Source organism: Camelina sativa, chromosome 13, assembly GCF_000633955.1.
Source record: "Camelina sativa cultivar DH55 chromosome 13, Cs, whole genome shotgun sequence".
NCBI classification, from domain to species: domain Eukaryota; kingdom Viridiplantae; phylum Streptophyta; class Magnoliopsida; order Brassicales; family Brassicaceae; genus Camelina; species Camelina sativa.
In genome coordinates, this window is record NC_025697.1 from 11,495,449 (window position 1) to 11,508,737 (window position 13,289).

The 13,289-nt window shown below is 35.1% G+C and overlaps 3 protein-coding genes across 5 annotated transcripts; 1 reads left to right on the plus strand and 2 right to left on the minus strand.

Moving 5' to 3' along the window:
- On the plus strand, positions 509–2,393 carry LOC104736473 (ribosome-binding factor PSRP1, chloroplastic). Its single transcript, XM_010456466.2, has 5 exons — positions 509–912; positions 1,214–1,357; positions 1,522–1,782; positions 1,864–1,972; positions 2,089–2,393. The coding sequence occupies exons 1-5, from the start codon at positions 637–639 to the stop codon at positions 2,217–2,219; spliced, it is 921 nt and encodes a 306-aa protein (XP_010454768.1). The 5' UTR covers positions 509–636; the 3' UTR covers positions 2,220–2,393.
- Positions 2,394–3,895, minus strand: LOC104736472. Its single transcript, XM_010456465.2, has 3 exons — positions 2,909–3,895; positions 2,705–2,766; positions 2,394–2,623 (listed from the first exon to the last, which is right to left on the minus strand). The coding sequence occupies exons 1-3, from the start codon at positions 3,782–3,784 to the stop codon at positions 2,527–2,529; spliced, it is 1,035 nt and encodes a 344-aa protein (XP_010454767.1). The 5' UTR covers positions 3,785–3,895; the 3' UTR covers positions 2,394–2,526.
- LOC104736474 (protein TRANSPARENT TESTA GLABRA 1) lies at positions 10,008–12,434 on the minus strand. Of its 3 annotated transcripts, none has more exons than XM_010456468.2 (3): positions 12,188–12,434; positions 10,739–11,656; positions 10,008–10,280 (listed from the first exon to the last, which is right to left on the minus strand). In XM_010456468.2, the coding sequence occupies exons 1-2, from the start codon at positions 12,303–12,305 to the stop codon at positions 10,740–10,742; spliced, it is 1,035 nt and encodes a 344-aa protein (XP_010454770.1). In that variant the 5' UTR covers positions 12,306–12,434; the 3' UTR covers positions 10,008–10,280; position 10,739. The 3 variants fall into 3 exon arrangements, with proteins under 3 accessions (XP_010454770.1, XP_010454771.1, XP_010454769.1); XM_010456469.2 differs by having other exon boundaries at positions 10,008–10,274; positions 10,739–11,143; positions 11,675–12,434; XM_010456467.2 differs by having other exon boundaries at positions 10,739–11,143; positions 11,675–12,434.

Consider the following 13,289-nt stretch of genomic DNA (forward strand, 5'->3'; position numbering starts at 1 on the left):
AGATCTGTGGTGTACTACGGGGTAAAACCTAGTATGTAAACGTTAGAGTATTCTCTATTTGATATGACTAGAGGTCAACCTAATTTCTCCGCTATAATCCAAATTAGTGAGTTGTAGATTTGATGTATGTCATTTGTTAGTTGTTTCCATTATTCACAAACAAATGATATTTTTGTCATGCAAGACAGTTAATCAAATACAAATGTGAGTCTTATTTCATTATTTTATCACAAAACTTATAATATCTTAGATTTATTATGCTGGATTGCAAAATTTAGAAATTTTTTACATTTGCGCAATTTACACAAGAGTTTCTATAATATTTTACATTATGATTTATCTAATTTTATCAATTTAATCAAAATTCAAAACCGCTAAATTTTATTATTATATTATGTTTGTTAATTTCTCCAAGTTTCCATAAATCTGAAAATAGAAGGAAATAATTTATGTACATGAAAATAAAAAGGGACTCACTTCGTAAATTAGTCGTTTTGCATAAGTCAGCATCCTTATCCATTTTTTTCACCTTATCCAAATATTTCCCTCTTTCCCTTCTTTCTCCTCACTACTTCACTCTTCTTTCACTTCTCTCACGAAAGGATCTGTCCTGTGAATCTCTCTCTCACTCTCAAAATGGCGACACTCTTAGGTTTCTCTCAAACTAAGTTTCACCACTGCCCCGTCCCCATCTCTACCCCGACGTGCTCCTCTTCTTCCAATGTGGTCTCAATGGTGGGCTCAAGCCGGACTGATTCGAAAAAGCTCCGTTCAGAATTCCTCGGCCATATGGGTTGCGATGATCGGAAACAAGTAAAACCCAGTTCCTGTAAAAGCTCATTAGCTGTGAAAATGTCGTGGGACGGTCCTCTCGCTTCCGTCAAGTTGATCATCCAAGGCAAAAACCTCGAGGTTTGGATTCTGCTTACTACAAGCTTTAAAATTTGATTAGATTCTGAATTTATGTGGATTTTGATTCTTGAGAAGTGGTTGTTAGAAAAGTTTTGGACTTTGGGGGAGATGTTAGGATTTTGGTGTTAGGTTATGATAGATCTAACAAGAGAAATTGTGACAGTTTTGAACTTTGGACTTTAGATAGTGACTCTTGAGACTCTTTAGTCAAGTAGATATTATGTGTTCAACGTTTTGGTTTTGGTAGTTGAAGTTTTGTTGACTTCAATCAATTTGGTTAACTGTGAGATTGTTGTGACAGTTATCAGAGCCAATCAAGCAGCATGTTGAGGAGAAAGTTGGGAAATCTGTTCAGAAGCATAGTCACCTCGTCAGAGAAGTTGATGTTAGACTCTCTGTTCGAGGCGGAGAGTTCGGGAAAGGACCTAGGATCCGTAGATGCGAGGTAAGACATGTCATTCTAATCGATTTGTTGAGTCTTGATAAGTTGAAATTCATTTCTTTCACGCAAGGTGTTTTGATGATGAGGCAACTATGTGTATATATGTCTGTCCAAATCCGTAAACTGTTATAGTAGGAGCTGACACATAGTCGTTATGATACTTAAAGGTGACACTGTTTACAAAGAAGCATGGTGTTGTGCGTGCTGAGGAAGATGCTGAGACGGTGTACGCTTGTATCGACTTGGTATCAACGATAATACAGAGGAAGCTGAGGAAGATCAAGGAGAAGGACTCTGACCATGGAAGGCACATGAAAGGTTTCAACAGATTGAAGGTAAGAGAACCAGTGATTGAGCCGGTTGTGGATGATGCTGAGGACAGTACTGACTCGAGCGTAGGAGAAGAAGAGGATGATTTGATCAAGGAGGTTGGTCCAGGCTTACCTTATCATTGGTGTTTGCTGATCTTAGGATGATGATGTTTTAACTTTTCCTGTGGTTTTCTATAGATTGTCCGTACCAAGACTTTTGAGATGCCACCATTGACTGTCTCTGAGGCAGTTGAGCAGCTGGAGCTAGTCGCTCATGACTTCTATGGCTTCCAAAACGAAGAAACTGGTATGCATGTGACATATTTTTATTTATTCTGCTCGATTGCTTAAACTGCAAAGGAGAAAATGCGCGGATGAAGATCGATAGTAATACTTACATTTCGATATTGTTTTGGTTGGCAGGTGAGATCAACATAGTGTACAAGAGAAAAGAAGGAGGGTACGGTCTGATTATCCCAAAGAAAGACGGGAAGGCCGAAAAGGTTGAGCCGCTACCAACAGAGCAATTGAATGAACACTCTTTCGCAGAGTAGACTGCGTCTGCGATACCCGATCAGCTCTTTTCTCCTTACAGTTGCCTGTGTTGGAGTTTAGGGTTCTTGAGAAAACAATGAAACACAGATTGTGAAAGTCAGTGTACATAAAAAAAAAAATAAGGCCAACCACTCTTTGTATACTTTTGCAGTAAAAAGAATTTGAATCTGAAATAAGATCTTAATTCTCTTTAAATCAGATAAAAGCAGTACAAATTTTTCATAAACACGAATGTTACATAATAATCATACAACAGTTATCATCATATACATAAATGAGAAAACTTGGTTTGGTTTACTAGCTCTGTTAAGCCAAAGACGGATAACCTCGAGCCTCTGCTTCACTATTCTTCTTGCTTGTATGTAAACTGAAAGAACCTTCTTTTCTAGGCTTAGAGGGCAACCTGGTTAAGAAAAGAAGAGATGCCATTAATATACAGTAGGAGCCACAGATTAAAAGCAAAATACAGCTAATATGAACTTGCCGTCGGCTGGCATTACTGCTTTCTGGTTCATCATATATCTCCTCGACGCTATGGCGCAGATGCTGCAATGATTAGGAGGCATATCATGTTATAAGTAACTAACAAGCAACAAATACCAGATTTAGCTAGCTACTTGGCTTCTGAATCTATGTACACTACAGAGACCTAATCTAATACAGTCTCAAAGCCATTGGAATCACTCACATTGTCTGGAACTGATGATGAACTCTTTATATTCTTGCTTTTCTTAGCAATCTCACCATCATCATCATCACATTTCCTCTTTTTCTTCTTCATCATATTCTTCTTCTTCTTCATCATCATCATCTTCTTAGTCTTGGAAACAACTTTTGATTTACCTTTCTTGTCCCTCACTTTCCAAACATTCCTCCTCCGGAACACAAGTTTCTCAGATTTCCAAACCTTAAAGCTCGTATCAATCACCGTCACTTCACTCCTCGAGAACCCAACTAAATCCTTCTCTCCTTTCTCTTCTTCTTCCTCTTCCACTCCCTCACCTTCCTCCTCCGCCACAACGCTTCTTCTCCTTTCTCTAATCTCTTTCGCCGGAGGTTTCTTGTTGTATGACGAAGTCGCGAATTCACGAACGCTAGGGACGCAATTCGCGTCTGTGATCTTCTGATGATTTGCTAAAGGAACAACAACGTCTTCTTCTGGAGTATCTAAAGAGCAATGCCTAGGGTTTGATTGTTTCCGAGGTAGCTTCTTCTTCTTCTTCCCTTGAATCGTGGAGGATTTAGAAGCGCCGCCGCCGCCGTCGAAATTGAATAGCTCGGAGAGAACATCGGTCATCACTCCGTACCATTCTCCGGGATTTGGCTCTTCAGATGGACTCTCAGCTAATTCTGGATCTGAACGAATTGGAGCAGATGGAGGTGAATCGAAGGCGGAACTAGTGCCGGTGATTTCGGTGTGGTGGTTGCGGCGGAGGAAGTCGTCGAGTGTAAGTGGATTACCGGAAGCATCGTCATCGTCCGTGGTGGTTAGTCCTCTGTTTAAACGGAGACGGGTGAGCCAAGTTGAAGCGACGGGCTTGTCGTCGGTGATGGAGCTGAGCATCGGAGACGACGAAGATACAAATCTTGGCTCGTCTTTTTTATTTCGGTTTTTTTTTTTGTCTCTGCTGTGAATTTTAAAAACAGTGCGCCGTTTGGATTACAGGAAAACTACAATTGCAAATTCGGAGTCCAACTACGCATCGTCTTCTTATTATCTTTTTCTCTTTTTTCTTTAATACATACAAAAGGGTTTGAATGGTAACCGCTGTCACACCGGAAAAATCTATAAGCAAATTAGATCATTTTTCTATTTACTATTTATTAAGAAAAATCTGCAGTTATATGGTCCAAAGAAAATAGAAAGATAACCGCTACGTACCAACTGTAAACCGTTTTATGTATAAATTGAATTGGTCTGTGACGGTTTGTTGTCTGTCCTATTTTTGAGGCGGATTGTAATACTCTGGTTTGTGGAGAGATTTAAAAGAATTGATTGACCACCTATGTCACCGTAGTGCAATTATCTTTCTGGTCAAGGGTCATTGAGAAAACTCCAGAGTTAAGCGTGCTTATGCTGGAATAGTATCACGATAGATGATCTTCCAGAAAGTGATTGTCGAAACTATACGAGTGAAGATAAAACATATAGAAAGATCATGTGATGATTTGTAGGGATGGTAAGCAAGTCTTTAAATCCCCCGAACGTAGCAAACTGATTGTCGGATATGGATGGACTCATGGACCGGAAATGGACGTGGAGCCTTCTAAGAAAAGTGAGCTCATGGACTGGGAATGGACATGAGACCCATTAAGAGAGGTGGCGGTTGGAGCGTTAAACAGACCAAACCACTGATGGATTTGTTCGCTCCAACTGTTGTTACCATTCAAACCCAAAATATAAAATGTGGGTGTACATGAACATACCAATCCGCTTTAGAATTAACGCTTTTTTTGTCATCTGTTTTTATATATTCATCAAGTCAAAAAGACCAACATTATTACAAAGTCGAGAGAAAACTATTCTCGACAGATCCAATGTACAATTACTACCATTAGCACATATTTGAAATCAGACCTATACCAAAAAATACTCCCAAAAAAGCTACACAAAAGCAGAGGAACATATGGCTAAACTCTCTCGTCTTCGAATAATCTATTAAGCCAAGTTGGATGTTGAGATGCAACATAAGGCTGCGATCGACAATCGGAAGTGACACTGTTCACAGTAAGACTACCTCCTCTGTTTGCTGATGATTATCTAAAAACAGTCTCCTTTATCAAAACAATCCCAAAACTCTCCAAAATTCAGCCGCTTGGTATCTAAAGGAAGGTCAAAAATTTGGTTTTAGAACTGTCCCAAGTAACTCTGCATCTTCAATAGCGTAAATAATCTGGTTCAAGTTATGACTATTTATGCTTTCAATTGCCCAAATCACACAAATAAAATTNTTTTTTTTTTTTTTTTTTTTTTGTCTCTGCTGTGAATTTTAAAAACAGTGCGCCGTTTGGATTACAGGAAAACTACAATTGCAAATTCGGAGTCCAACTACGCATCGTTTTCTTATTATTATTATTATTATTTTTTTTAATTAATAATACGGAATTATACGGTTTCTTATTTATCATTCATTAACTACAGCATGCAGTGCTATAGTTTAAAGAAAATAGAAAACTAATCGTCGCAGACCAACTCCATACCATTTTTTTTATATATAAATTGTGTTGGTCAACTACGATTCGTTGTCTGTCCTATTTTTGGAGCGGATTATAACACCTGGTTTGCGGAGAGGTTTAAAACAATTGATTGGCCACCTATGTCATTAAAGTACAATTATCTTTCCGGTTAAGGGTCCTGAGAAAACTCTAGAGTTAAGCATGCTTATGCTGGAGTAGTTTCAGGATGAGTGATCTTCTAGAAAGTGATTGTCAGAATTGTGCGAGTAAAAATAAAACACATGGAAAGATCAAGTGGCGATTTGTAAGGACGGTAAACAAATCTTTAAAGCTCCCCAATCATAGCAAATCGACTATCGGATATGGATGAAATCACGGGCCGGAAATAGATGTGGAGCCCTCTAAGAAAAGCGGTCGGAGCGCTAAACGAACTAAATCACTTATGGATTTGTCCACCCCAACCGTTGTCACAATTCAAACCTAAAATATAAAATGTGGGTGTACATGAACTTACCAATCCGCTTTAGAGTTAACACTTTTTTTCATCTGTTGTTATATATTCATCAAGTCAAAAAGACCAACATTACAAAGTCGAGAGAAAACTATTCTCGACTGATCAGATGTACAATTACTACCATTAGCACCTATGTGAAATCAGGCCTATACCAAAAAGATACTTCCGAAAAAATCACACAAAGAAAATTAGCCTCCTCCTTTGATGATATCGAAGGGAAAGCTCTTAAACTGTGATGCAACCTCACTTTTTTCATCTCTTAGTACCCAAAATTCCCCAACAAGGGACTTCTTCTTTGACTATGAGATCCCAACATTACATTTTACTCTATTTTAGAATTAACTGAAACATTTTTTTTTACTACTGAAACTGTATAATTTTGAATTACTTTTGAAAACAAAAGCAAAGTTTGAAATATAATCGATTGACTGTATCAAACCAGACCAAAAAATTGAATTACAATACTAAAATACATTTGTTCGGCCTGATATGGTTCAGATATACATCTAAAATAGTTTGAAATATCCAACCAAGTTTTAGAATCTTGATTTTAAGAAGAAGAAGAAGCATCTATATGGCATATACTAAGACAGTGGCAGATCTAGCCAAACTTGTCACCAGGTGCAAAAAACTATAAAATTGGAACATAGAGGGCGTCGAACCCATGACCTCATTTTTAATATGGTGCATTCTTACCATTAAGCCAATTTAACTTTAAGAATTTACATATAAATTAAATGATTTATAATTTTATATGGTGCACATGCACCACCCTTGAATATGGTGGATCCACCCCTGCACTAAGATTTTTACGTTCGACATTATCGAAGAATAATATTTATGCAATTAATTAAGAAAATCTTGAGCAAATGGTAAGACGGTTTTGAGCAAACATAATGAAAAATATTAATACAACTATTTTAAAGATATAATGATTTTGTTATTTAGATTAGTTAATGTAAAGACATAAAAAAAATTAAGATTAATAGTATATAGTTGCAATTACTATTGTTTTAGTTTTAATTATTTGATAAGCTCTTTTGCGCAATAAACAAATTTTGAAATCTATTTAGATTATGAAACTTCTCAAGTCAATAAATATCAAATCAGCTTAACAAAAACATGCACTCTAAACTTATAAACAACTATCTCAAATTATTATTTACTTTAAACGTAATTTTAAGATTTGAAGATGACAACGTCTCAATGGACGTTGTCTTCAACACAAAGTGTGCAATATGTTTTGGAGAATTCAGCTCAGGCGAATATCATGCCATGCGTTTCATAATCAATGTCTAAGTAATTGGCTAGGGGGTGCCCGATTTGCGGAACCAATTTGTAAATTGATGAAACAATTTATAATAATTGGTTATTAATGTGACTAGGACTTAGACCCCCGCGATGTCGCTGGGGAAATATTTTAGAAAAAAGTGAAAAAAAAATAAAATATAAAATTATACATTATAAAATTATTTAAATGTAACAGAATAGTTTGAATAGATAAACATAAACTATTACTAAAAAGACAACCATCAAAAATGAAAACTTATAACAAAAAATATTATGTAGAATAGACTCAACTTTACAAAAAACATTGTTTAAAGTATAATAAATATATAAGATATTTTATGAAGAATTATGATAAAGACCTACAATTAAAAAATCATTATAACAAAGTGAACTTAACTAAGAATATTGAACTAATGGTTGTAATGAGTAAATATAATTTTCTATTAAATAATTATAATTAAAAAATATTTAATAGTGAGTGAAACTGTATCTTCAATGAACTTGTTAGTTACTAATGAAGAGACAAATATAAAGAGAGTTCAAAAGACATGATTGTATTTAAATAGACATTAGAATCAAAAGTTGTGATGAAAAATATAAATAAAATATAGTGAAAAGACACAACTCTACAATGAACAAATACAACCGTTTCAATTTTTATTTAAAAAAAACAAATAAGAACAAAAAAATTACGAAAAGGTACTACGAAAAATCGCAACTGTTGTGTCTGCACTGGATTATATTTATACCGAATAACCTATATAAACTGGTTTTAAATAGAATACATCTTTATGACCATATTAAAAATTCAAATTCAAAAACTCACTATATACTCCATCTAACTCTTGGAAAAAAAACTCGAGGTATTTTCATTAAATTTTTATATTTAAAATTAACTAAAAGTTGTAAATTAGATTTATCATTCCAAAAATCTTTTGTTAAATCAAAATTGGAGGAATTTCTTTAGTTTTAAAAGAATGAATGCTAGAGAATAATTTAGAAAGCTGTAAAAACCGTTGAGATTAAAAGTTTATATTATTTTGTGTTATGATATAAAAATGAAAACAATTCAAACAGACAAATATATATAGATTTTAAAAGATATGAATATTCGAATAAACACGACTCTACAATGAACAGTTGTAACTTTATAAAAAAACCGTTATAATGAACAATCATAACTTTTTGTAAAACACACAACTTATTTTTTTACAGATTTTTTTGGAAAATTATCCAAAAGGTATGATTGAAAAAACACAACTTTTGGTTGCATTTATTCGGATTGCTATTATATTCATCACCATTCCAAAAGTCTTTTTGTTAAATCAAGAATTAGAGTAATTTCTTGACTTTTAAAATAATGAATGCTAGAAAGTAATTTAGAAAATTTTATAAATTGTTGAGATTGAAATTTTAGTTGATTTTGTGTCATGGTAAAAAAAATGAAAACAGTTCAAACTGACAAATATATATAGATTTCAAAAGATACGAATGTTCTAATCACAACTCTACAGTGAATAATTGTAACTTTTTATAAATAACTGTTTTAATGATCCATCACGACTTTTCGAAAAATATTCAAAAAGTACGATTGAAAAAACACAACTGTTAGTCGCATTTTTTCGGATTGTTATTATATATAGATTTATCCAATTAATAAAAGAAACTACTTTTAACTTTTATAGTTTTGTAATTTAATCAAATCTTTCATTGATTTTTTTTTTTATTTTTAGGATAATGGAGCTCATGATTTTCTCAAAAAAAAAAAAAATACAATTAGTTTTTATTTTTATTTTATTAATTGAACCAATAAATCAGTACAAATGTCAATTATTTCATAGAAACATCTTTGAAAACAGAAGCGTCTCTCAAACGNTTTTTTTTTTTTTTTTTTTTTCTGTTTATCAATATTTTAAGAGAGGATCTATCCTTTAGAAACTCTGATAAAAATTGCTTTAATTAAATATATATATTAAGATCACAATATATATCAAAATATATTTCACTTCTTGACATATGTCAAATAATAATATTTTCTAAATTTAAAAACTTCATAAGATTTTATAATTTACTTATTATATTGAATGAAAAATATAAGTATCCATCTTTCACAAATCAATGCTCATGGCCAACACTAGAAAAATCTATTTTCTAATATACTCAATTTATAAAATAAAAATATTAACTAACAATTTGTGGTTATTAGAATAAACAAAAACCTCTATGTATGACAATGGTTGATAGACATATGATAAAAAAAAAAGTAAAATTTGCTTTTATTGCTTGATACACTTTTAAAAATATAGGATTCATATGTTTTTTAGTGGGGATTATTAAACTAAAGAATTTTAAAGTCAGTTCTCTCATTTTAAAACAAAAACATTATTTTATTTTATTTTGTGTGCAAAACAAAAAAAATTATTATTGTTGAGAATTTTGATTTTATTCATAAGAAGTTAAGAACTCATGTTGTAGAGGTTTTACAATATTTATGTCAAATATGCAAACAAGTCTCCATTGGAATTCAGTTCAAAGCTTTGTGTTGAAATATGCAAATTTAATTCAAACTCACATTGTAATTCATTTTACAACATAAATCAACCTCTCTCAGAAGTTCGAAAATAGACAAGACATAAACATATATTGGGACTTTCACATATTTTGTCACCAGTAACAATTTAAAATGAGACATCCGAAGTTGGCACCTATGTATATAATACACAGCTTAAACAATAGTTTTAATTCCGACAAAACAAACCACAATAGCTTTGTTTAGAAAAACCGCTTTATCTTAAAAATGTCCAACAGAGTAAGACATGTTGCATTGCACCACTCCAATTACCGAATCTAAACACCAGAAACCGCAAATATAATATTCTGGTCGGGTTTATACACAAACAGAGATAATAACATCATAATAGTAGCATTTGGTTCATCAAATGAACTCAGTTTTTAGTTACAATCAGAATAAATACAGAGGCATTGCGGAGCAAGAAGCGAGCGTGGGCATGCACCAAACCTATTATCTTACGAACCTGACGATTATACAGGTCTATGCTAAATCACTTCACATCTGCACCTGACACATCAAGTGAATTGGATAGTAATTATTAGCAAATGTAGGTTGCATATGTGTGTACATAATAAATATGCAATGTTATTGTGCAATCTAAGCGTATAAGCACTGCACTTATACAAGAGAGTTATCCGGAAACAATTCTCAGATCCTTGGTAAACCCTAACCGGCATTTTTATTTGTTACCAGTAAGTAATTCATAATATCATACATTAACTTAGGTAGGAGACAATACATGACTAGTGGAACCTGTTGCTAACAAGATCTATTGGACACCATATTTTTGTACTACAAAGTGTGATTAATAGTCAACCTAAACCCTATTTGTGTCAAATTAGTGTTGCAATCAAGAATCCCTAAAACCAAATTTAGCTACACGACTATCTATACTGGGAAATGCAGCACGACTTAAACCAATACTCGTCTATTTCACAGTTATGTAGTGAATCGGAAACTCGAACCTCAAACTCTAAGGAGCTGCATTTTGTTAGCGAAAGCAATGCCAATCCAATCAGGCTGAGAAGATGACCACTGCAACTGGTTAATCTCCGAACCAGCTGAATAAACCGACATGGGATCAATCCCATTAGGTCCAGCTACAGTGGGGAGCTCCCAAATAAGAGCCTGCGTATCATCACCACCAGAGCAAATATGCTTACAGCTCTGCGGCGCCCAAGCTATAGCATTAACACTAGCCTGGTGACGTTCAAGCTCCGCAACAGGCATCGTAGGCGAACGAATATCAAGTATCACAACCTTATTAGAATCCATCAAAATCGTTGCCATGTATCTAAGATCTTGCTTGTTCCAAGCGAGTCTTAACAGAGGCGTATCAGGCTGAGGACTCTCGTAGATGATCGTAGAATGTTCCTTATCGCGTAAATCGAAGATCCTAACGGAACCATCAGCAGAGACCGATGCGAAAACCCTAGCTTCTCCCCAAGCAATGTCATGAACCTCTTTATCATGAGCTATGAGCTGAGTCTCAACAACACACTTCTCAATATCCCAAATCGTACAAGTCGTATCAATACTACAAGTCCCGAGCCGTTTCGGCTCAACATCGTTCCAATCAAAAGAGGTCAACGGCGCACAGAACTCACTCGTTTTGCTGTTGTTGAGAACAGAGATAGGCTCAACGGTGGAAGAATCTTCGTTAATCTCCCAGAGACGGAGGAAATCGCCGGAAGAAGCGAGTAGATCTCCGGATGAAGGACGACGGAGGGAAGGAGGACTGAACATTAGCTTCGTAGGAGGATAAGGATGCTCGAAGGAGAGATTCGGGAGAGGCTTCACGGTCATGGAATCGGAGTCGAAAGAGAGGATGTCGATGCGGTTGTTGTAATCTTCGAGGAAGCTTCCGACGGCGATTCTGTGGCCTNAGATGATCGTAGAATGTTCCTTATCGCGTAAATCGAAGATCCTAACGGAACCATCAGCAGAGACCGATGCGAAAACCCTAGCTTCTCCCCAAGCAATGTCATGAACCTCTTTATCATGAGCTATGAGCTGAGTCTCAACAACACACTTCTCAATATCCCAAATCGTACAAGTCGTATCGATACTACAAGTCCCGAGCCGTTTCGGCTCAACATCGTTCCAATCAAAAGAGGTCAACGGCGCACAGAACTCACTCGTTTTGCTGTTGTTGAGAACAGAGATAGGCTCAACGGTGGAAGAATCTTCGTTAATCTCCCAGAGACGGAGGAAATCGCCGGAAGAAGCGAGTAGATCTCCGGATGAAGGACGACGGAGGGAAGGAGGACTGAACATTAGCTTCGTAGGAGGATAAGGATGCTCGAAGGAGAGATTCGGGAGAGGCTTCACGGTCATGGAATCGGAGTCGAAAGAGAGGATGTCGATGCGGTTGTTGTAATCTTCGAGGAAGCTCCCGACGGCGATTCTGTGGCCGGAGGAAGTGTTGGCGGCGCGGAGAGATGAGAAAGCCATGGCGTAGAGTGGATAAGGTGAATCGTAGGTTACGGCGGTTTCCGATCTGGATAACGAATCTGGAGCTGAGTTGTCCATGGTGAAAATGTGTGATCTGAATTCGATTCGATGATGGTGTCTTCTTCGCGACGATAGTGAGAGAAAGTTTCAAAGGTCAGTGTCAGTCGGATTTTGTTATATTTTTGAAGAGAGACGGAGAGAAAAAATCAATGGAGACGGCGTGGATAAAGTTACAAACACTCTGGTTATATCAGTATCTTCTGGTCTATGAAGATAATGGGCTTTAAATTATATTTGGGCTTTGGGTCTTTAGATAGTGGGAATTTTCTTTTAACCCTTGGAAAACTTATAGAACGGGCGGGCCCTAATTATTGGATGGAATTTTTAGTTTTGGAAAATATATAATTTTTTTTTTAAAACACTTTGGAAAATATATAATTTATTTACAGGAAATATTGCGTAAAAAAGTTTTTAAACTTTCAAAATTATGAGTATTTTAAATGTCTATTTGAGGCACAACGTCAATCGAGAGATCAAACCATATAATCAAGAAGTGAAAAATCTTTTCAAATTAGAATTCGTCTTTGGACTTTGCTTGGAAAGATTTTTTAGAAAGCAAAAAAGTTCATGTAAGAAAATTTAGAAAACAACAACTACGGAAGAAAAAGTTACGACATTTATGTAAAGTGCAGTATGTATGAGTTGAAATGATGTTATTATGGGTAATTTACCTCTTTCTTAAAACAGTGACTGGTACAAGTTAGAAGTTATAGGCAAAGAAAGACAATCTCGAGACAGTGAGAGATGTCCACTATATTCAACCCCGAAACCCACGTTTACGTCTAATATTATTTATCTATAATATAATAAAAATAAAAGTCATGAATCTTGAATACCCGTGAGTTATATCAACTTATATATAGTCTCGATCAAAGAAGAATTTAATTTGGTTGGATTTATTCACGGGACGATAGAAAGATGATTATGATAGATATGCTAGATGTTGAAGACAGAGATTATCGATTTTATACTTGAAAATGAAACTTTTGTTTTGATATTGAT